The sequence below is a fragment of the Acanthaster planci genome, linkage group LG03 (assembly GCF_054643075.1).
Source record: "Acanthaster planci isolate LZ-2023a linkage group LG03, COTS_SCS, whole genome shotgun sequence".
In the NCBI taxonomy this organism is placed as follows: domain Eukaryota; kingdom Metazoa; phylum Echinodermata; class Asteroidea; order Valvatida; family Acanthasteridae; genus Acanthaster; species Acanthaster planci.
This window is the reverse complement of record NC_141779.1, coordinates 2,675,234-2,698,352: the sequence shown is the minus strand read 5'-3', so window position 1 is coordinate 2,698,352 and position 23,119 is coordinate 2,675,234. Positions and strand designations below refer to the sequence as shown.

The window sequence follows — 23,119 nt, the reverse complement described above, 5'->3', positions numbered from 1 at the left end:
AAGGTAGATTCTAAACCTTCCCAGCTGTCGCAGATACATGTAAGTAATTTGGCCAGGATTTTGGAGGACTGCTTAGACAGATATCCAGCAAAAAAATAAATTTAGGAAAGTGATGGATAAATCTCCCTGTGTTACGTTGCAGCTGCTGTCATTGCCTTGGTGCTGTACTGCTGGGTCACTGCCAGGTTTGGCACTACATACTCATAACACAGACAGGTTCTGTGATATCATCCTCATTCATGGACGAGTAGATTATACACGCACTTATGCAGTTGGTGTCATAGACATCCAATCCACCCACTTTCTCTATAAGAATCCAGTATATGTACATTTGTATTTGTCACCTTTTCCGTGACACATTGACAATTGTAGACAAGGCAAACAGGCAGGCATGTGGGTTGCCGTCTTCTTTCTAGAAGCTTCACATGTCCAGATGTACCCATGACTGACTGACCGTCCAATACAGGTCTGAATTCTCCCACACTGACTGCATTATTCTCCACGGTGTACGAACACATATACATGTAGTCTGTTACTACTGCATGTGAACACGAGTGTACACACACATGTATGCCAAGTAAATACATTACATTCTGCTCCGCCGTCAAACTCGTACTCCTTTATTTCGGAACAAATCTCACAATTATTTTGTCTAGATAGCTAAGGGTAAGATTTTAGGTTTTTTATACATATTAAAGATGAATGTCTAATATTGTGTATTTTCTGCATGTCATTAACCCTAACCCCCCGGGTGTACGTAAAATTGTATTGAAATTGGAGGATTTGGGACTAGTAGGGCTAAAACTCCTTGTTTCAATGCATTTGGGGGCATAACGAAGCCAGCTTACAGGTATTTTTGTGCATGCCTATTGTGCAGATCCCTCTGTTACATCATCCAACCAACACAGACACAAAACTTGACCTTGCATGTTTCTGAAATCTTATTTGTCGCTTGTTTATTTTCAGCCAATGAATTCATTTGACATTGGTTTTTGGATGGCTGATCCATCTCCAAAACTCTGCATGTTTGAAGCCTTTTTAGTACCGCTTTAACACTTTTCTGTCATAACCTTTCAAAGTCTGACTGTTGTGTCACTTCTTGGCATCCCAAAGTTGTAGATTTATTAGGGTATTGGCCTATAAATTCTGAAATGTTTGTGCTTTGGAAAAATCCATGAAGGTGTAGCATGATTGTTTCTTTGATTCTCCCTCAGGTTGGTGAGAGACAACATCTTCTTTAATGCCTGCCTAAGAGATGGCCTGTCAACTTTGAACATGAGTTCTTGGGCTTCAATAAAGGTAAACAAAATTCATTCTATTAGTAGCACTGGTTTTTCTGGCCAATTTCCATTGAAGGCTTCAGTTTCTCAAATGAGGCAAAATTTCTGTTCTGTACACTGTTTTTAATTCTCCCAGAAATGTAAAGTTTGCATGCTGTCAGAAATTTGTGTTTAATTTTTTTATTATTTGTTTTTACTTTTTCCCTTTTCATCCCAACTTGCTCACTCACTCGCCCACCACCCGTCCCGCCGAAATGTTTTTTGATGTAGAATTCAGCACCTTACAGCATTCACGGTTGTCAAATACTGTCAACTGCAAAAGTAGGGGTTTGCTGGTAGAATTGGGCATGTCCAGTGACCTCTTCCACTACTCAAATTCAAAATTTGACCTGCTTAGCTAATGAGGGCTGTCAGGCTGATTGCAGTTAATGCCCTTTCTTCAGGTCTATGGCTTGTTATATAATAGACCCAGGTCTTCAATAGTGAAAAAGCAGCATCCAAAAAGCCAACACATTGCTGTTGTGCATCATGTAGGAAGGAAAAGACATGTACATGTACACATGTGTATGAACCTGGTGTTTGATTTGAACTGAGCAGATAAGAAAAACTTGAACACTGACAAATTCCTTTCCTGGTTTGTATATTTGCTCTCTCAATTTATTCTGGAAACTGCAAAATTACATGCATTTTATATATAAATCTTAAATAGTATTCTCTATTTTGTGTTTTCAACGAAAGTAAAAATAAACTGTGTTGACAAGTTTTACTTTTGGTTGTGATTGTATATTTCAGTTTTAAAACATTATGTATAATTCCTGTAATTTCTTAATTGCTTTTTAGAACTCCAAGAGTGCCTAGCACAGCCAAAGCAGTCTACCCTCATTATGCTACCATCAACGGAGGTCCAGGAACCAGAAGAGGTCAGCATGCACCTGCTCCACTTCGCTGCGCGTGCCGGTGGCCATTAGGGAACACAGCGCAGGTTGGTGGGCTGCATCAATGTTACATTGGTTGTACTTGTGACCGGCGGAGCAATGAATTCAGGAAGGTCAGAAAGGGGTGAGTTGTTATCAAGTCATTTTCTTCTTGTTTCAAGAATGTTTCATGTCACTTCATACATGTACATGTAGATGCAAGGATTCTTGCGGATGTTGGTTATTTTTTTATGCGCACCACCAAAAAAGCAGCAGCAGCAATTCCAAAAAAGAAAGAGGGTTAATTTGTCAGCTTCTGTTGTTAGTTCACCATTTTCAAATCTTTGGCGCTGCAGATCTTGACTGCTGTTCATATAACCCTCCAAAAATTCAGTAGTATTTAAAACACAAAATAAAAACAAAGCGCTGCATAAGTTGTCAGTTTTGGTCAATGTACACTGTATTTCACTTTTTAAATCCCGGCGCTGCAAACATGTACATGTGTGATTTGTGGTTGTCAAATCTCAGGTTTTGGGTCAGTTTAAAGTCAAGTTTTACATCATAGCAAAGTCACAAGTCAAGCTTAATGTAGAGGTGTCTTCACTTCAAGTGTTTAGAGTAAACAGGTAATGTTGAACTCCAAGGAATACACTTTAGCTGTACAGTTCAGAGGGTACTAAATTTCCTCCGATCATTGGATTTTGTTGATGTCCTACGTAATACAGTGTTCAAAATTATTCAGGCTTAACATTTAAACTTTCACTTTGTCAAAAGTCAACCAAAACATCAGTGAATCAAATTGTGTTTTTCAGTATTGCCACCATTTTACAGTCTATAATAAAAAGGATTAGAGTTGGCCAATCAGTGCAATCAATTATAAGTGTAATTATGTTTACAACATTTTAATAGCCCTATCTTGCAAGTTTCAAACCTGCAACTTTTGAAAAGTCAGCAGAACTGGAGGCAACTTACCAGCAATTATTTTTGTAATCATTCACCTGTTTGCTAATCACTGAAGATAATTCTGGCACTAAATTAAATTTGTACAACCAGATTTATAAGGATTCTGACGACATTTAATAATACACAAAATCAGGGCCTCAACAAAATTCAATTGTCGGAGGAAATGGGACTGTACAGAATTTATTTCCTGAAGTTCAACCTCAACACTTGAAATAAAAACAGCAACATAAAGCTTGACTTTTTACTTTGTTGTGGTATGAAACATGACTTGGAACTGACAAAAAGACCTGATATTTGACCTCCACAGTGACATGAAACTTTCTTGAGACTTGAAGAAAATGACCAGATAACGACTTTCCCCCTTTTTGCCTTCCTTAATTCTTTGTTCCTCCTGTTGCAAATACCACCAGTGCAACATTGATGCTCCCCCCCAACGTGTGTTGTGTTCCCAATGGTCACTGGTACTTGGGGGTACGCCGCGAGTGGGAGGGGTGGGTTGCGCCGCGAGTGGGGTGGGTGGGTCGCGCCGCGAGTGGGGTGGGTGGGTTGCGCCGCGAGGGGGTGGGTCGCGCCGCGAGGGGGTGGGTGGCGCCGCGAGTGGGAGGGGTGGGTCGTGCCGCGAGGGGGTGGGTGGCGCCGCGAGTGGGAGGGGTGGGAGGGGTGGGTGGCGCCGCGAGTGGGAGGGGTGGGTGGCGCCGCGAGGGGGTGGGTTGCGCTGCGTGGGGGTGGGTCAGAAAACAAAAGGACTATAACAAAGGCAGTAGTTGGTTTTTTTTTTGTTTATTTCTTTTCTCTATATTTATTTTTTGTTTATTTCTTTTCTCTATATTTATACAAAACAAAAGCAATTAAAGCGGCATAACACAACACATCCCTCCCCTCGCGGCACAACCCATCCCCTCGCGGCGCGACCCACCCCTCCCACTCGCGGCGCAACCCACCGCGACCCACCCCCTCGCAGCGCGACCCACCCCCCACGCCGCGCAACCCACCCCCACGCTGCGCAACCCACCCCTCCCACTCGCGGCGCCACCCACCCACCCCCTACGCCGCGCAACCCAGCCCCTCGCGGCGCGGCCCACCCCACCTCCTCGCGGCGCAACCCAGCCCCTCGCGGCGCAACCCAGCCCCTCGCGGCGCGGCCCACCCCACCCCCTACGCCGCGCAACCCACCCACCCCCTCGCGGCGTACCCCCAAGTACCAGTGATCATTGGGAACCCAACACAAGTTGGGGGGAGCATCAATGTTGCACTGGTGGTATTTGCAACAGGAGGAACAAAGAATTAAGGAAGGCAAAAAGGGGGAAAGTCGTTATCTGGTCATTTTCTTTAAGTCTCAAGAAAGTTTATGTCACTGTGGAGGTCAAATATCAGGTCTTTTTGTCAGTTCCAAGTCATGTTTCATACAACAACAAAGTAAAAACTCAAGCTTTATGTTGGTATATTTTTATTTCAAGTGTTAGGTTGGCCAAAACAATTACAAACTCCAAGGAATACATTATATTTTTTGCAATAAATTTAAAAGGGTCCTGAATTACCTCTGATGCATTGAATTTTGTTGAGGTCCCAACTTTCTTTTAACGTTAAGTGTCATAAATCTTGAAACTTTTGGTTATAAAATTCAATTAAGAAGCCAGAAGCATCTCCAATGAATGCCAAACATGAAGTGAATGATTCCAATTTGTTCTGCCATCTTAAAAGTTTGTATTTTTTTATTCCAACTGCAGATTGTGGAGGATGAGACAAGATGGACCTTTCGGCATCTGAGATACTGATTGTCAGAATGAAAGATTTCCAAAATGATACGAATAAAGTTAAATGAAATTGACTTATATGGGCTCTTTGAAATCTTTTAATAACAGTTTTTGATGAGTTCTTGCACTTGATGATCAACTTATTTGACAGAGTAAAATGTGAATGCAAAACCTTGAAACAATTGGAAGTAGGACCTCATCAGTAAAACCCAATGATCAGAGGAGGTTCAATATCCTCTGAACTGTACAGCTACATGTAAGTTCAACATTACCTGTTTACTTGAAACACTTGAATTAAAATACACCAACATAAAGCTTGACTTGTAACTTTGCTAGGACGTGAAACTTGACTTTAAACTGACCCCAAAACCTGAGATTTGACAACCACAAATCACACATGTACATGTTTGCAGCGCCAGTGAATAAATTGACAATATACACAGCACTTTGTGTTTTTCTTCTGCTGAATTTTTGGTAAGTTACACAAAACGTACTCAAGATCTGCAGCGCCAAAGATTTGAAAATGGTGAACTAACAACAGAAGCTGACAAATAACCCTCTTTCTTTTTTGGAATTGCTGCTCCTGCTGCTTTTTTGGTGGTGCGCATGAAAACTAACCAACATCCACAAGAATCCTTGCATCTACATGTACATGTATGAAGTGACATGAAACATTCTTGAAACAAGAAGAAAATGACTTGATAACAACTCACCCCTTTCTGACCTTCCTGAATTCATTGCTCCGCCGGTCACAAGTACAACCAATGTAACATTGATGCAGCCCACCAACCTGTGCTGTGTTCCCTAATGGCCACCGGCACGCGCAGCGAAGTGGAGCAGGTGCCCGCTGACTTCGTCTGATCCCTGGACCTCCGTTGATGGTAACACGATGAGGGTAGACTGCTGGTATGCACACTCTTGGGAGTTCTGAAATGCAATTTGAAAATGAAGGGAATCATGTAGTATTTTGAGAACAACGTGTGCTTGCACAATCAAATGTAAAACTTGTGAACAGTTTGTTTACACTTTCATTAAAGGGATACTGAAGATGTGTAAAACCATTACATTTGAAAAGCATGCAATTTGGTTGTTTCCAGAATAAATTGAGAGAGCAAATATACAAACCAGGAAAGGAATTTGTCAGTGTTTAAGTTTTTCTTATCTGCTCAGTTCAAATCAAACACCAGGTACATGTACATATTGGGGTACATGTGTACATGTCTTTTTCCTTCCTCCATGATGCACTACAGAAATGTGTTGTCTTTTGGATGCTGCTTTCTGACTATTGAAGACTTGGGCCTAATTACATAACATGTCATAGACCAGAAGAAAGGACAGTGCCCAAGCATTGTCTGCAACCAGCTTGACAGCCCTCATTAGCCATGCAGGTCAAATTTTGAATTTGAGTAGTGGAAGAGGTCACTGGACATGCCCAATTCTACCAGCAAACCCCTACTTTTGCAGTTGACAGTGTTTGACAACCGTGAATGCTGTAAGGTGCTGATAACTATATCAAAAAACATTTCGGCGGGTCGGGTGGTGGGCGAGTGAGTGAGCAAGTTGGGATGAAAAGGGATAAAAAAATTAAACACAAATTTCTGAGAGCATGCAAACTTTACATTTCCGGGAAAAGGAATTTACAAAGCAAACAGTATACAGAACTAACGTCTTTTATAATGTCCTAAATTAAGGCCTTCCATGGAAATCACACAGCATCCTCAATGATTTAATAGCACAAAGCTTTCTGGCCAATCTTTAAGTTTTAGATATTGCAGGGATGAGGTCGGAGGGATGAGATTGGGGGATGAAGACAAACTTATTCACACAAATTACCCTTCAAGAGGGTTTGTTACAATCACAGTACAAGTTGGTTGTCTTGACGATGATGTGAAATCTTTGGTTGTTAATAGATTGTTAACAATGGAGCAAAGCTCTCACTACAGTACAATGTCGCTATAAACAATGTCACAATGGGGTCCACACTTCAATGTTTGGTATCAGAGCCAATTCTTGTCACAGATGTACCCCCTTGCCCTCCAAGGCCCCTGTAAATGTGTGCTTGCCTGCCTCACAAATGTGTGTGCGTGAGGATTTAGGCCAGCATTAAAAGAAAAATAAGTTGAAAACAAGGTGATCAGGCAGTATGGATATCTGGTTTGATGTCACAGAATCTTTACATGTAAAGACAACGTCGAATAAAGGCTAGAGATTCTATCCTATTTAAATGGAACATAAGGTTTTTCAGTAGAAAATGTTCAGATTGTGGATGCTGTAACTAAAGCTGTCTTCACATCGGACATTTTTCTGGTAAAACATTGAGACTGTTGTCAATTTGACAAAATTAAATCAAATGCAGAAATTGTCAAGTGTTGATCGCCAGCTGTACGTTTTACGTTCCCAATGCGGAAGATTTCAGGTCGAAGTGGGTCGCGACAGAATGCATTGTCAATTTTATGTCGCAGAAAAGTCCTGTGCAGACGGCTAGTGTAATGTAACACATTTGATCACATGAAATCAATTGGCACGTCAATGGGTCGTGACCTCTGTTCCCGCACATGCAACCGTACAGCTACTGTCATGACCTTGCATAAACATGACGTCAACATTGGAAAATGTGCGACATGATGAGCCCTGCTTCGGTCATTTATCGATTTGTGGTATTTGTAATATCAATCAATAAGATGGAGAACACCCAGGAAATGATTTGGAGTTTCTTTTCAGTGGAGCAATATGAAACGCTTGTGTCTACAGCTCTATGACCAGCAACGACAACGATGAGGACCGCTCGATTGAAAGATTGAGACACACGTCACACTGTGCAATTGCCAGGTTTGGCCAACAAATCAACTGAGAGAGTTCTGAATAACTTCGCAGTGATTGAAGGAAAAAGAATGGTACGCTTTCCAGAGGCCATATCTGGGTGTAGGATTATAAGGTCAATCGGAGGGTGCTCTCATGATATTCTGAAAGCACGACGCTGCAAGGTCTGAGTCATCTTTTTGCGGATGCATGGAAGAAAAGCCATGATGGAATGTTAACAAGCAGTCACGATAACCTTTTACAATTTTTAGTTCAGTGTGAATGTGGCTTTAAATAGTAAACAGGGCAAAGATCGAATCACAGGATTACATGTACAAAATAATGACTTCACAGAACACATTGCTAAATGGTTGAAAAAGAATATCAGTTTAAGAATTGACTAAGTATTGGTCAGAAAGATGTCCATTTAATTCTCGCGAAAGGAAAAATACTGTAAAAATTGATGGCTTAATTTAATTAATAGTCACAAGTCCATACAAGTTTTCATACTGCGTCAGGCAGAACACACAGCATGACTCAGCAGATTATGTTCTTGGCACTGGATGTGCAAGTGAGGGACCAGTGTTACTTTTTTTTTTTTCATTATCTGCAGGTTGACTGTTTTAACATAAGACATGTTTTTATCTGATTGTGACTTTCAGAAAAAGCATGGATTATGTTAGTGTCGGACATACATTTTTGGGTGTCGGAAGGTACACATCTGGACCTACATTTACTTCACAAAACAAAACAAAAGCTGATCAGTTTCAAACTAATAGCTTTCTAAACTTTTCGGAGCAAAGAAAACTCCAAAACTTATTAAAAACAACCGAAAAGAAATTGGATAATGAGGTATTCAATGAAACGGAATGATGAAAAATACTGTCCGCAAAGATACGCAAATTTGACTAAATCCAAAAAGTTAAAACTCTCAAACCTTACAACTCTCAAAATGTTCAGTTTTCTACAGTTCGCAATCCTCATGATGTTTATGGTTCAAATTAATGAAAAGTAAATCAAAGCTCCTTTCCGACCATGTCCAGTTTGTACTTCAGGGTCCAACTTGTACGACGTATGCACCGGGAGGTGCCTACTTTAGAATGTCGTACCATGAATTGGACTTAAAAAGGCTGAAACGGGCACTAGAAATAGCGGTCACTTCACATGGATACTTCCTTGATGGCATTCATGAAAAGAACCATTATTACCCTTCTGTTGTCGGATGTTTTGCCACTTACGTCTTCGACTAAGAATGGTGGATGGTAGCCTAATGTATCGCACAATTTGTACAGCTCATAATGAATGGAACCATACTGATTTCTTTTGATCTCATGCACTTTGACCAAATTTGTTTTTAATAGAGCAGAGGGCTTTTCCCCGTTTACTGACACACATTGGGAGAAAATGTTTCCAGAATGGACTTTGTAAATACAGGTACATGTAGTGCTTAATGTTCAAACTGACAAAGGATCCCCAGGATCACAAATCATCATGTCACTGATGATGGAATACAATGCCAAGAGAAATGCCGTTTTATCCTGATTCAAAAACAATACTGGTACCAACATTGAGAATTGACAAATTATCAGTCAGAGAGATCTGTGTAGCTCCCATTTGGAAAAGAAAATGTAGTACAAAAATGGCTTGCCATTGAAGCTGTGATGTCTCTATGCAATTCCAATTCATGTGAGGTCAAAACTGATCCTTGATACATGTACATCACTCGGGATTAGGATCAGTAAATGTATATATGTAAATTCAATGTTTAAGCTTGTACATTTTTTTTCTGCTGGGAGACGCCGAAGTGACCGGACATATCTAACTGTCACTCGTTATCTAGTGCGAAATTCAACGGTTGCACACGAAACCGGTGATCTATCGGTAAGATCGAGTGTGCACTTTTAGGGATTGTCACATGAAAGGTTGGCTCTATGCAGTATAAGAGACATCAGGTAATTTCTGAGATAATCTATCAGATCTAGAAATGACCGATGATGAGTCTGAATCTGAAAAGGCATGTTATGGGATCAAATGTCGAAGCAGAAATCCAATGGAAAACCTAGCTTTTGGGATGAGGCCCAGCCTCGGTCTACGCTTGTCAAACTTATCAGCCTGGCCCAAAGACAATCTAAACCTGAACCTCAAATCCATTAACAATCCAGAAAATGAGTAATAACTTACAGTAATGTCTACAGTGGCTCGGACAGAACCACACCCAGTCAAAATACTTTTACTGGTATCTCACATATTCCAGACCCTGCGACCATCGCTCATAGTAGACGACAAAGCAGACAAGAAACTCCATCTAAAGGCCCCAAATCAAATCAAAAGAAGGACAAAGAGCCCGTTCCTGACCAGCTTTCGATGGAACTATCCACAGTTGACATTTGAAACACTAACATCTAAGGAAAACAAATCATTTCTCATGTACCCTTACACTTCAGTGAGTTTTCTTATTACAATATGGTTCTCATCTTGCAATGGAATGCCCAGTCTTTTACTTCTCACAACAAAGCATTTAAAAGCTCTATTAAGTCCTGGATCCACAAACCGGATATCATTTGCATACAAGAAACCTCGCTTAATTTTAAAAAGTAAGATCTTTAACGTCCATGGCTAACGCTGTGACGGGGAAATTACTGACCTCAAACAAGGAGGCAGAGGATGTGCTGTCTTTGTCAAACGTGGAACTGCTTTTAAATGTATTGCTCAGTCAAACAAACAAATTGAGTTTCAAGTAGGTGCATTTTACAACACTGATAAACATAAAATCAACATTGTCAATATCTATAATCCCTGCCAAACTCCTGACTTGTCTTCTCTCACAGAAATCCTGAACAGATGCGACAATCCCTGTATAATTTGGAGATTTAAACAGTCATAATGCTTTATGGGGCAGCTCCACTTTGGACCATAATGGACAGATTGTTGAAGATCTGCTGGAAGATACTAACATAGTATGCATCAACTCTGGTGAAGGTACAAGAATTGATACTTCTCACAACAAACTTTCCGGTATTGACGTCACTTTCATGACACCGCGGCTGGCTGCTAAGAGTAACTGGTATGTTCTTGACGATACTTGGGGCAGAGACTACTGTCCCATTATTGGGCTTAACCACTCTATCTACTCTAATCCGTCAGTTTTTCATTCCAAATGGTCCCTGAAAAAAAGCTGATTGGGACAAATGTATACAATAACTTCACTCAACAACTCCAGTCTGCCATGTCCAAGTCCATACCCCAAACCAATTCTAAGCACCATAAAGCTACCAAACCCTGGTGGATCGATGAGTGCAAAAGTGTAATTGCCGAGAAGAAAGAAGCTCTCAAAAAACCTGAGAAAACTAGACTCCCTTCCCATTGCTACATTACAAAAAGACCTGCGCTATTGTAGGGAAAACCATCAATGACATCAAAAGGAAAGATTGGGAAAACTTCTGCAATGGAATAAGCCCTAAAACCAACATCAAAACTATCTGAAACAAAATCAAATGCATTGATCAATCCTACGTCACTAACAGCATTCCCATCCTACTCTACGAGGACACCGACATCATCAACGATGGGGAAAAGGCTGAAGCCCTGGCTAATAGTTTTGCCAAAGTTAGTAGCAATGACAACTACTGCCCCTCTTGTATCACCACAAAGGAAGAAACTGAGAATTCATTCATAATTAACAAAAACAATGATAACATCATCAACAAGTCTGTCACCATGGAAGAGTTAAACTAGGCAACTGATTCTTCAAAATGCACTTCCCCTGGCAAAGATGGCATCAGCAACAATGTTATCAAACACCTCCCCTTTAAAATCTTGAATATCTCCTGATTATCTTTAACTTAATCTGGCATTCTTCCATCTGTCCAAAGCAATGGAAAGATGCAATTCCCATCCCCATTCTTAAACCTAACAAAGACCCTTGCAATCCATCTTCTTACAGGTCTATAGCTCTGTCATCTTTTCTATGTAAAATCATGGAACATATGGTTAACTCTCGTCTTTCCTGGTTGTTAGAAATCCACAACCTGCTCTCTCAGTTAAGAGTGGTTTTTGAAAGGGCCGGAGCACCAAGGATCACTTTCTGAACCTGGAGTCTTCTTCAATAAAGCAAGATCTAATACAGAGAGCACTCTTGCCGTTCTTCTGGATATACATGTAGAAAAGGCGTACGCTACGTTGTGGTGAAATGGAATTGTGATTAAATTACAGTTCCTACGTATTACTGGGAGAGATACCAAATGGATCAACAACTTCCTCACAGATCGGAAAATTCAAGTGAAAATCAACAAGTTTCTTTCAGCAGAAAGAATATAGGATAATGGTGTCCCTCAAGGGAGTGTTATAAGTCCTCTCTTGTATAATATTGCTATTAATGATCTTTCTCACAATGTCAATGACATTACTTTATATGCAGATGACATTGCCCTTTGGAAATTGAACAGAAATATCTATCTAGAAAAGAAAATCAAACAACCTCAACACCATCAGCAGTTGGTGTAACAAATGGGGTTTTAAGCTATCGATTGCCGAAACTATTGCTGTTCTTTTTACCAATAAGATACGAGCCAACATCTCTTTGAATATCAACAGCAAGAAGATTCAACTACAACCTCCGGCTAAATTCCCAGGAGTCACCTTCGACAATAGACTAACATGGAAAACACACACTGACAATGTCATAACCAACTATATCTATTTGCGGCAACACCAGGGGTGCAGACTGCAAAACCCTCTATCACTTGTATGTACTGCTCTTATCAAGCCTATCTTGGAGTACGGGTGTAAAGTGTTTAATTCGGCATCATCGTCACTCAAAGACTTGATAGTATTCGGTATCAAGCCCTTAAAATATGCACTGGTGCTATCCGTGGTTCCCCTCTCTGCAGACTTCAGGCTGAATGGGGGAACCCCCCTTTGGCTCTTCGACGACAGTTTTTATGTACATGTAACTTGTATGGAACTAAAATTCATGCTCATAACATTCATCCTAATGATTTCTTCCATCAAGACAACTGGCAAACGCACTACTTTTCTGAAAAATGGTCTTCGTTTCCTCACAAAACCCCTTTTGAAGCCAGAATAGATCCCAACACGCAGGCGGTTACACTGGTTCCCACTGCTACATTGGAACTACATGTATAAAAGACTGGGACCATTTAAAAAGTTGCAAAATGATCAAACCCAACAAATACTGAAGTTAATGATAATTTCTAGGAGCTAATTTATGAATCAAAGGCTACAGCCGTCCATATACAGCGTATACTCTCTACTTGGTTGAATTTTTTGATGTAGAAATCCTTGCCTTTGTAGCAATGATACAAAGCAAGATTTCTTGTATAAAGGACACCTGCGTTACACGTACTGGGTAGCCAGTTTACATGGCCATTCGTACAGTATGTACATGTAAACCACATGTACCCACAAACGATAGTGACTATGCTGCCTGTGTTAGCCATTGCTCCTTTGCAAGTAAGATTTTTCTTGAAATCTCAATCTATCTTCATCAGTACTCAATACTTTAGTGCTTAAATCTTTCTTTTAAAGCAAATTTTCAACTTTCCGTAAAAATGTGCAGAAAATTTGAGAGCAAAAGGGAAATTTTGGTTTACCCAAAACTTTGGGAAAGCCATATTCAGTATAGCGGCATTGTACTGTTGCGGTGCCAGGACATTTAAATCTAGGAACCAATTAGTCTGACGTTCAGGGAGCCAGATTGGTGGAGTGGTACCCACCTCAACCTCCAACCCTGTGACCTGGGTTCAAATCCCACCTTGGCCGACACGAGGAGTGGAAGGAGGAACCCAAAATACACACAGAAGTGAACAAAACCTCTTGAAATTGGCCAGAAAATCTTGTGCTACTAATAGAATGAAAATCTTACCTTTTTTGAAGTCTAAGAACTCTTGTTCAAAATGGAGAGGGTAGCCCTTCTGTTGACATTTATGAAGGCGGTGTCTCTCATTAACCTGAGGGAGAATCAAAGAAACAATCGTGCAATTATGAATTTTCAAAATGTGGACAAGAAACAAACTTTCCTGTTGCCTGTGTTGCAATTTTACGGATCTTTCCAAAGCACAAATACTTCAGAATGTATAGGCCTTCGAAGATGCTACCCAAATAATAAGCAATTTATGGTTTGAAAAAGTGACGCCACACAAACTTTGAAATAAGAAACTGTTAATATCAAGTTGACTTTGGAGTTTCATTAATTTTGTCCGTAGTAATTCTTCCAGGTAAATCTGATTTGGTTTATGTCATGCGAGGGCTTAGTGTATCATTGGCAAGGAAAGATCTGGCATTTGTAGAAACAAAAAGTGAAAACAAATATTTATAAACATACAATCAATGCAGTTTGTTAAACACAAAAAGGTAATATCGGACCATAAACTAGTCCCCAATTGTTATGGTTGTCCCAATATCAAATTTACCACTGCCATGACAATGCCAGAAAATATCACAATATCTATTATATCGTCAGCTGTATACATTCAAAAGTCATCAGAGCTTTTTTTTTTCAATCCCTGCATAGCTGTTGTAGTAATAGTCTAATATCCTATGTCAATAGACTACATGTATATGCATCAGAAATGTTAAACTCCCATCACACACAAACATGATCTACGTCCTCAAAAAAAAACGCACAGTATGGACAATCATTTTGAGATCATGTATATCGTTGTAAGAACTCAAAGGGAACTGATAACAAAGTGGAAGGGGGCTTCATGGACGGGACGGTTGTGCCCAAATTTTGAGCATGTTCAAAATGACGTAACAGGGAGCTTCAAATTGCAGTGACAGCGACAGTGACAGCACAGATGGCATATGTAACAATGTACATGTATTGCAATCATACCATGATCTTAAACATCGTCATACAATCATACTGAAGTCCTGTACATCATGGAACAATCCGACTGCATCTTAGCAGAGTCAGGACTCATGCTCAGTCTAATTGTGCTGAGAACGTAATGCAAACTTCACAACATGCAGGCAATGCAGTAACAACCTAGTATAATCTGGAGAGAACAATTTTTCACCTAATTTTCCTAGTTTCATCCCGTCCTAGCCACGTTTTAATGAAATTATACATTTTAATGGGTTCTGCCTGATCATTGTCAGAGTGTGATGTGGGCATTAGCCACTCTTACCATGTACATTGTACATGTGGTGATGTGTGGGAAGTATCTTCTCTTTTAGTTTTATGTCAGCATTGCTGATCATCAATATTCCTTTGAATTGAAACCAACGTCACTTGGGTTTCAATCGAGCCCAGGCTGACACAAGAAGTAGTACGGCCATGATAGGAGGATGAAAAGTGGCCATCCATTTTTCTGCCATCAAAATAGTAGGAATGCAGATGTTACATCTTTGTACATGTAACACATAATTTGTTAATTTTCTACATTTCTGCCAGCTCAAAAGCAGAACGAACATTTTGTGGTAATGCATTTCTCTATTTTTCTGCTTCCAGAAAAGCAGAAATGTGGAGGAAACATTTGGACATCAATTAGGCAGCCAAAAAGTGGCTGTCTGCTTTTCTCCTTTCAGAAAGGCTTAAAGGAGGACCAAACGTTTTGACAACAACCGTGAATTCTCCTTCTCTGCTTGATGTTTGATATCGGAGAAGCAGATTTTATCGGTACATAGGCGGCTGAAATGTGGCCATCTGTTTTTCTGCCTTCCAAGGTCGTGAACGGGCCCGTGAACCTGTAGGTTACAACTATTTCCTTTCTGGGAGATTGAATACGTAGAAACCAATTATTACGGTCCACCCTATCTTTTGTGTCTATTGGATGTACATGTACATTGTAAAATCGCTCTGGTTTATTTCACTTGAGATGCCATTTTCTCGGCCTTACAGGGACACTGATGCTGCCGTAAGCAAGTGGTCCCGAGGAAACATGGTTAAAGGAACCAGGAAATAGAAATGTTTTTATACATTTTACTAAAAACCCTTAAAATTGCATCTTTGGGTTTCAATTAACTTTATTTTAAATTTTTGTTTTTCAATTTTAACCCATATTTTGATGCTTTTTGGTTTTATGCTAATGAATATTTGCATATTCCTGAACAAAACTACATGTATAATGTCATCCAAGGCACTAAATCTCAATGTTGTACTGATTTGTGCACAGAAAATTCTAGATCTTTTTAACCACTGCTATGGCAGATTTCATTTTCTTTGGCAATTTACATGTATTGCTGTGTGGGTCCATGTATATGGCAATAATCCAGCAAAAATCCTTTTCACAGAAATGTTTCCAGATAGCAAATTTGGGGTTCACAATTTGAACATGAAAACATGCAACCTGAACCATGTCTTCCTGGATTACATGTACATGAAAACGCCCTCACTTGTCCAGAAATGCTTGGTCAATTTTTAATGTTTGAAAAAGTGCACCGTTCAGTTCACCTAAATCAAAAAAGATGTCAAACCGTCTTCATACATGGAAGAAAAGTACAGAGATTCACAAAAATTGATTCTAAGAAAAATTCATTTCCTGGATCCTTTAAGTACATGTGTTCATGCGTTGTGTGACCCATTAACAATGTATATATTTCTCGCTGGCTACATATTTGTGTGTGTGAGTGTGGGGATATCAAAGTCCCCTTAACCCCCCCCCCACTGTGCCTGTCTCAAATGTGACATATGTGTGGGGCATAGTGAGGGTTTCATCAAAAATGTGGGTGAAAGAACCCTGACACTTTCCTTATAAATTAAACGATATGTCTAATTCGAAAAGTATTTGGCAAAATGGTAAAGGAGAAAATTATTATTGGGTGGGTTTCTCAATGGTGCGGCTGATCCCCAAGGCTTGGCTGGTTTTGTTTGGTTTCTACGTCTTGCAATCCTCCAGAAAGGAAATGGTCGTAACTTACAGGTAGCTTACTGTTATGCGCATGTACATGTATGTGTAGTTTGCAGTAACAAACTTGTATGCACTAACATGCGCAATCCAAAACTAGGAAAAGATATGAGTTCGGTTTTCAACAAAATTAAAAAAGGAATGGAAATTCTAAAAGTCTTTTTGATCAAACAGACATTAGATGCAAGAGTTTATGCAACTGTTGAGTATGACGAAAGTACATGTATGTGGAATCACACAAAGTGGCTGACCTACTACTCTGTAATGTTTTGTTTTGATTTTCGACGAACCGTTCCAAACTTTTTTTTCCAGAAATTTTCAGAGAACAAAATTTGTACAGAAAGAGAGTGACATTTTTCCCTTCAAATAGAACTTTTCTTAGAATAAAGTACTGAAGAACAGCCCCAAATGAGGTATGGTAAGGTAGGTCGCACTTCAAATGACCCAGAACTAAATTGACTTCTTTTGACTCTCTGACCAAAACAGCACCCATATTTACGAATGGGAGTAACCACCGGGGGTTATGTGTTGGTCAGTTTTCAGCTAATGTTCAAGACTGGCTCAGGAAAGCCTGCAGCCATTCTCCTGAGCTGGTCTTAAATGCATGTTTACATGTAAGACTGGCCAAGTACATGTACATACCGTATTTACTCCCTTCATAAACATGTACATGTAATTCTGATAAAGTGGCGGCAGCGGTAGTGTGTGCGCTTATTTTCCCTCTTATTGTAAAAGGCTAATGGAGTAACGATCAGTTCGGAAGGGGCATCTGGAGTGGAAAATTTTTTCTTAGTCTCTGAGTTGTGAAAAGATAATTAAAGTTGGAAGCTTTGCTTCCACATTTATTCACACTTTGTACACACAATACAAAGCTCCCCCCATACATGTAAGTTGTTATCGCAGAGGTGCACCTGTTATCATTACTGCAAGGATACACTGGCATGAGAGGAGTCTTCCAAAATTCTGACCTTTGGGAAAGTGTCTACAAACTCCTGACAAGTCATGACTGGGATGGAAGACTAGACGTCTGTAAATATTTACATGTGCATACATGAGGTACATGTAGCTGGTATCAGGCGATCACTCGACAAAGAAAGCAGACATGTGTTGACCAGCGACCACACGTGTGCTACATGTATCACTAGTGGCACTGGTGAAGTGGGATTTCGAGCGAGCCGTTTGAAAAATGGTGGAAAAAGTGTGGACAAAAATCGGGAACCCTTGTTTTTGTTGACTGAGTGCTTACACTTAACAAGGACTGGCAGACCTAATCATACGAAGTTTTCTGAAGGTAATGCCATTTTGGGGTTTTGGCCTTTTAAGGTACAGTACATCGCTATAATTAATTTTGTTCAGAACCCACGTGAGTGGCGCAAGCAGCTCCACCAGAGCTACATGTACATGTATGTGGGCCCTTCATGTACATAGTGGCAGGTGGAAGTGGAACCCTACATGAAATTGACTGGCTTGACTGTTCAAGGGTCAGGAACCTTTCTTAACTCTAAATTCAGATTTACTGAAATATTTTCTCTATTCCCTATAGTGTCTGACTTAAGATTTCACACTAGCAGCAAGACATGCTTCATGAAAAGATCCCCTAACTACAAACAATGGCCTCTCTAGTATTCAGTTGACATGCTTCATGAAATGATGATCCACTAGCTAGCAACAATGGCCTCTCTAGTATTCAGTTGACATGCTTCATGAAATGATGATCCACTAGCTAGCAACAATGGCCTCTCTAGTATTGAGTTGACATGCATCATGAAATGATGATTGACTAGCTACAAACAATGGGCTCTCTAGTATTGAGTTGACAAGCTTCATGAAATGATGATTGACTAGCAACCAACAATAGGCTCTCTAGTATTTAGTTGACATGCTTCATGAAATGATGATCCACTAGCTACAAACAATGGGCTCTCTAGTATTGAGTTGACATGCTTCATGAAATGATGATTGACTAGCAACCAACAATGGGCTCTCCAGTATTCAGTTGACATGCTTCATGAAATGATGATCCACTAGCTACAAACAATGGGCTCTCTAGTATTGAGTTGACATGCTTCATGAAATGATGATCCACTAGCTACAAACAATGGGCTCTTTAGTATTCAGTTGACATGCTTCATGAAATGATGATCCACTAGCTAGCAACAATGGGCTCTCTAGTATTCAGTTGACATGCTTCATGAAATGATGATCCACTAGCTAGCAACAATGGCCTCTCTAGTATTCAGTTGACATGCTTCATGAAATGATGATCCACTAGCTACAAACAATGGGCTCTTTAGTATTCAGTTGACATGCTTCATGAAATGATGATCCACTAGCTAGCAACAATGGGCTCTCTAGTATTCAGTTGACATGCTTCATGAAATGATGATCCACTAGCTAGCAACAATGGCCTCTCTAGTATTCAGTTGACATGCTTCATGAAATGATGATTGACTAGCTACAAACAATGGCCTCTCTAGTATTCAGTTGACATGCTTCATGAAATGATGATTGACTAGCTACAAACAATGGCCTCTCTAGTATTCAGTTGACATGCTTCATGAAATGATGACCCACTAGCTACAAACAATGGGCTCTCTAGTATTCAGTTGACATGCTTCATGAAATGATGATCCACTAGCTACAAACAATGGGCTCTCTAGTATTCAGTTGACATGCTTCATGAAATGATGATTGATTAGCTACAAACAATGGGCTCTCTAGTATTCAGTTGACATGCTTCATGAAATGATGATCCACTAGCTAGCAACAATGGCCTCTCTAGTATTGAGTTGACATGCTTCATGATATGATGATTGACTAGCTACAAACAATGGCCTCTCTAGTATTCAGTTGACATGCTTCATGAAATGATGATTGACTAGCTACAAACAATGGGCTCTCTAGTATTCAGTTGACATGCTTCATGAAATGATGATCCACTAGCTAGCAACAATGGGCTCTCTAGTATTCAGTTGACATGCTTCATGAAATGATGATCCACTAGCTACAAACAATGGGCTCTTTAGTATTCAGTTGACATGCTTCATGAAATGATGATCCACGAGCTACAAACAATGGGCTCTCTAGTATTCAGTTGACATGCTTCATGAAATGATGATCCACTAGCTACAAACAATGGGCTCTCTAGTATTCAGTTGACATGCTTCATGAAATGATGATTGATTAGCTACAAACAATGGGCTCTCTAGTATTCAGTTGACATGCTTCATGAAATGATGATCCACTAGCTAGCAACAATGGCCTCTCTAGTATTGAGTTGACATGCTTCATGATATGATGATTGACTAGCTACAAACAATGGCCTCTCTAGTATTCAGTTGACATGCTTCATGAAATGATGATTGACTAGCTACAAACAATGGGCTCTCTAGTATTCAGTTGACATGCTTCATGAAATGATGATCCACTAGCTAGCAACAATGGGCTCTCTAGTATTCAGTTGACATGCTTCATGAAATGATGATCCACTAGCTACAAACAATGGGCTCTTTAGTATTCAGTTGACATGCTTCATGAAATGATGATCCACGAGCTACAAACAATGGGCTCTCTAGTATTCAGTTGACACTCAAAAATAGAATAAAAAGTCTTACCTTTGTGGCAGGTTTTTCAACTGCTGTTCCTGATGAATAGGCAACCCTTTTACAAGCATCCATGTAGGCAGTGTCTCTCATCAACCTGAGGGAAAATCACGGTACATGTACATGCGCCTCAGTGCCTTAATTACATGGACATATACACATACATACATAAAAAAAAGGCCCGCGCCCTCCAAATTCTGCTTCTGATTACATGCCACTAAAACCAGGGACGGTATGTCAGAACTTTTTTGGGGGGGTTCAATATTTTGTGCTGCCCAAAAACTTTCCTTAATCTATGTAAAAATGTCCACAGTCAACGACTCTTAAGAATTATGAATAATTTACACCACTATGCACAACGCTACAGCAGTCAGGTAATCACGACGGCAAAATTGGCCAACAATGTCAGTGTATCACGTGGTTAGCATCCATGATGTTTCTAGACGGGCGGGCAATAAACCACGTGCCGCAGCAGGAAATTTTGTGTAAGCACTCTTGTTTCAAGTACGAGCAAAACAACCTCAAATTAAACTTATGAATATACAGTGTAGAAAATACACACAGAGACAAGAGTCTAAGGTCTGTGAATTAACTTGCAGAAATATTCTTGCAACATTGAATTATTGATGTTTTTTCGACGTGCAGCTGTATGTGCGTGGTTGTGTGCGTGTACATGTAGGCCGGTGCAGTGAAATGAAGCTACATGTACAGTATTTGTATGAACTGGTTGCCACATTTCCATCAGGCATTCGTTTGCATGGGCGCGGCAGGACAGGAACCAGCGCAGCATTGCTTCAGTGCATTGAGCTTTGCACGTTTTCACCGCTGCAACAGCGAAACATGAAGCAAACTCGTGAAAATAACAACAGTTTCTTTTTAAAAGTTGCAAACGTGACGAAACATATAAATAAAAGCATTTTAACATCAAAAAAAGTTGCTCAGAGGTGATTTGTAAAGACAGAAAAGACAGCAGGATTTATTTGAAATTTTTCTTTGAATTTTTTAAACTTTATTTTCCTAACTTGCCGATAAAAATGCTAGGGTCAGGCTACAAAATTAGGGTTGATCAGGAAACTGGAAGCAGAAGTATTTGGGGGAGGGGCCTAATACTGACCAGGTCGAGTGTTGGCCGTTATTCTTTAGCAAGTACGATTTTCATTAACTCTGTGGAGTCATCATCAACAGCCCTAATTACACCATGTTTCTTTTTTCAAACATATTTTCAAAGTTTGGTAAAAGTGTGCAGACAGTTTACGAGCCAAGGGGAAATTTTTGGTATAGACCGATCTGGTGACAAGAATCAGGAGCTGCATGTATTTCTGCGGTGTTCCCACGCTCTTGAACACCCAGATGCACACTGAATGCCTCCTCATTAACCAATGGGAGTGCACTGCTAACCCAAATCACCTGCTTGTCAAGCCTAGGAATGCACGCCTGAGTGACGGAGACACCGCAGTAATGGCAGCAAGTAATTGATAAAATACAGGTAATACTCAATTCACCCTCCAACCTTGTGACCCAGGTTCGAATCCCACCTAAGCCAACGTGAAGAGTGGAGTAAGGAGTCAAAAACATGCATAGACGTGAACAAAACCTCATGAAATTGGACCAACATTGGTGCTGTTAATAGAATGAAAATCTCACCTTTTTTGAAGTCCAAGAACTCTTGTTCAAAGTGGACTGGGCATCTCTTCAGGCATCTATGAAGGCAGATTCTCTTTGATTGGGGAATCAAAGAAACAATAAATGCAATTATTAATTTTTATTGAAGAAATAAGCTTCCACTTGCTAAATTTGTATCAGGGTATACATCAATGTGATTTCCTTTTCTAATAGCAAAAAAAGGCAGAGACTATCAGACCACGAACCAGTTCCTAATTTTCATTAAGGCTGTGCCAATATCAGAAAAAGTAACAATATTCAATATCATCCCAGCTGTGTTTTAAGAATCTTGAGTTCTTTCATTCATGCCAGCCCACATGCAGAACAAGAAGCTAATTGGGGCAACCAGATTTCAGGAAGTGCAAATAACTGGTATCAGCAAAATCATTTAAATTGGAGGAAACATTTATACTTAATTGATACAGCACATTCTTTTGGGTCAAAGAATACTAAATCAGACCAAAAAAGTGGATAATTGTGACTAAAAGTGCGAAATTCAAGTCAGCAAGAAGCAGCCAAAGACTCCATAAGTAATGGTGAAATCCTGCTTGTACATGTACATGCATGACTAGATTGCCAACAAATCAAGGGCACTGATAAAACAAATATTTTGGATGACTCTAAATTTTTCCCCACCCCTGTCAGGTTGGACTGAACGTGATTTCACTGTAGTGATTATTACCTATCAACATGTACTCGTGACTAGGGTATTATTCTTGGCAAAACATTTTTAGCAGGTTCACATAAAAAAAATGAATGATGCTTTGTGAATCATGCAACCAAATGACTACCAATTTTTAAATTAACTTCAGTTAGAAATGGAATGAGAAAACCTACCTTTTTGAAAGTCCAAGAACTCTTTTCCCAGAAAAACAGGGCACCTCTTCTCCAAGTGAAAACCTCAAAAAGATCTGGAAATCTATCCTGTGCTTTTGTCAAGTCCTACCACTCTACGGTGCTCAGCCGTGGACTATTACCACAGAGCAAGAGGTCCATCTCCATGGTTACTATACTCGTACACAAAGAATGGTACTAAACAGGAGTTGGAGAGACAGATTCAGGAATGAGTTACTCTGCCTAAGATCTTCATAACCATGGCAACCAACATATCAGCTTCTTGAAGTAGTCAGACACTAACCTACATGTACATGTACAGGAGCCAGGACACTGAACTAGCTTTCACAGCTGATACTACATACAGGACAGTCATGGCAGATTAGGATGTATGGTGTGTCTTTGTCGTTGTTCAACGAGAGTCAATTACATGCAGGACAC

General features: G+C 40.0%; 1 protein-coding gene and 1 long non-coding RNA gene across 3 annotated transcripts in view; one reads left to right on the top strand and one right to left on the bottom strand.

The window, feature by feature from the left end:
• LOC110986565 (uncharacterized) overlaps window positions 1-6,043 on the top strand; it is a 16,157-nt gene extending 10,114 nt beyond the window's left edge. The window contains exons 4-6 of the long non-coding RNA XR_002599161.2: window positions 1,215-1,299; window positions 2,121-2,200; window positions 4,885-6,043. This is a non-coding gene — a long non-coding RNA (uncharacterized LOC110986565). The remainder of the gene's footprint in view (window positions 1-1,214; window positions 1,300-2,120; window positions 2,201-4,884) is intronic.
• LOC110986558 (uncharacterized) lies at window positions 5,391-23,119 on the bottom strand. 2 transcript variants are annotated; one of them, XM_087134835.1, is made up of 5 exons: window positions 22,682-23,119; window positions 21,827-21,899; window positions 20,195-20,279; window positions 13,595-13,679; window positions 5,391-5,838 (listed from the first exon to the last, which is right to left on the bottom strand). In XM_087134835.1, the coding sequence occupies exons 3-5, from the start codon at window positions 20,273-20,275 to the stop codon at window positions 5,621-5,623; spliced, it is 384 nt and encodes a 127-aa protein (XP_086990961.1). In that variant the 5' UTR covers window positions 20,276-20,279; window positions 21,827-21,899; window positions 22,682-23,119; the 3' UTR covers window positions 5,391-5,620. The 2 variants fall into 2 exon arrangements, with proteins under 2 accessions (XP_086990961.1, XP_022104208.2); XM_022248516.2 differs by lacking the exon at window positions 22,682-23,119 and having other exon boundaries at window positions 21,827-21,907.

What these genes read in the sequence shown, in the direction of transcription:
- LOC110986558 (XM_087134835.1), bottom strand. Translation starts at nt 20,275, where the DNA reads ATGAGAGACACTGCCTACATGGATGCTTGTAAAAGGGTTGCCTATTCA. An exon ending in TTGAAAAACCTGCCACAAAG is followed by an intron (nt 13,680 to 20,194) that starts GTAAGACTTTTT and finishes ATTCTCCCTCAG; the next exon opens with GTTAATGAGAGACACCGCCT. An exon ending in GTTCTTAGACTTCAAAAAAG is followed by an intron (nt 5,839 to 13,594) that starts GTAAGATTTTCA and finishes ATTGCATTTCAG; the next exon opens with AACTCCCAAGAGTGTGCATA.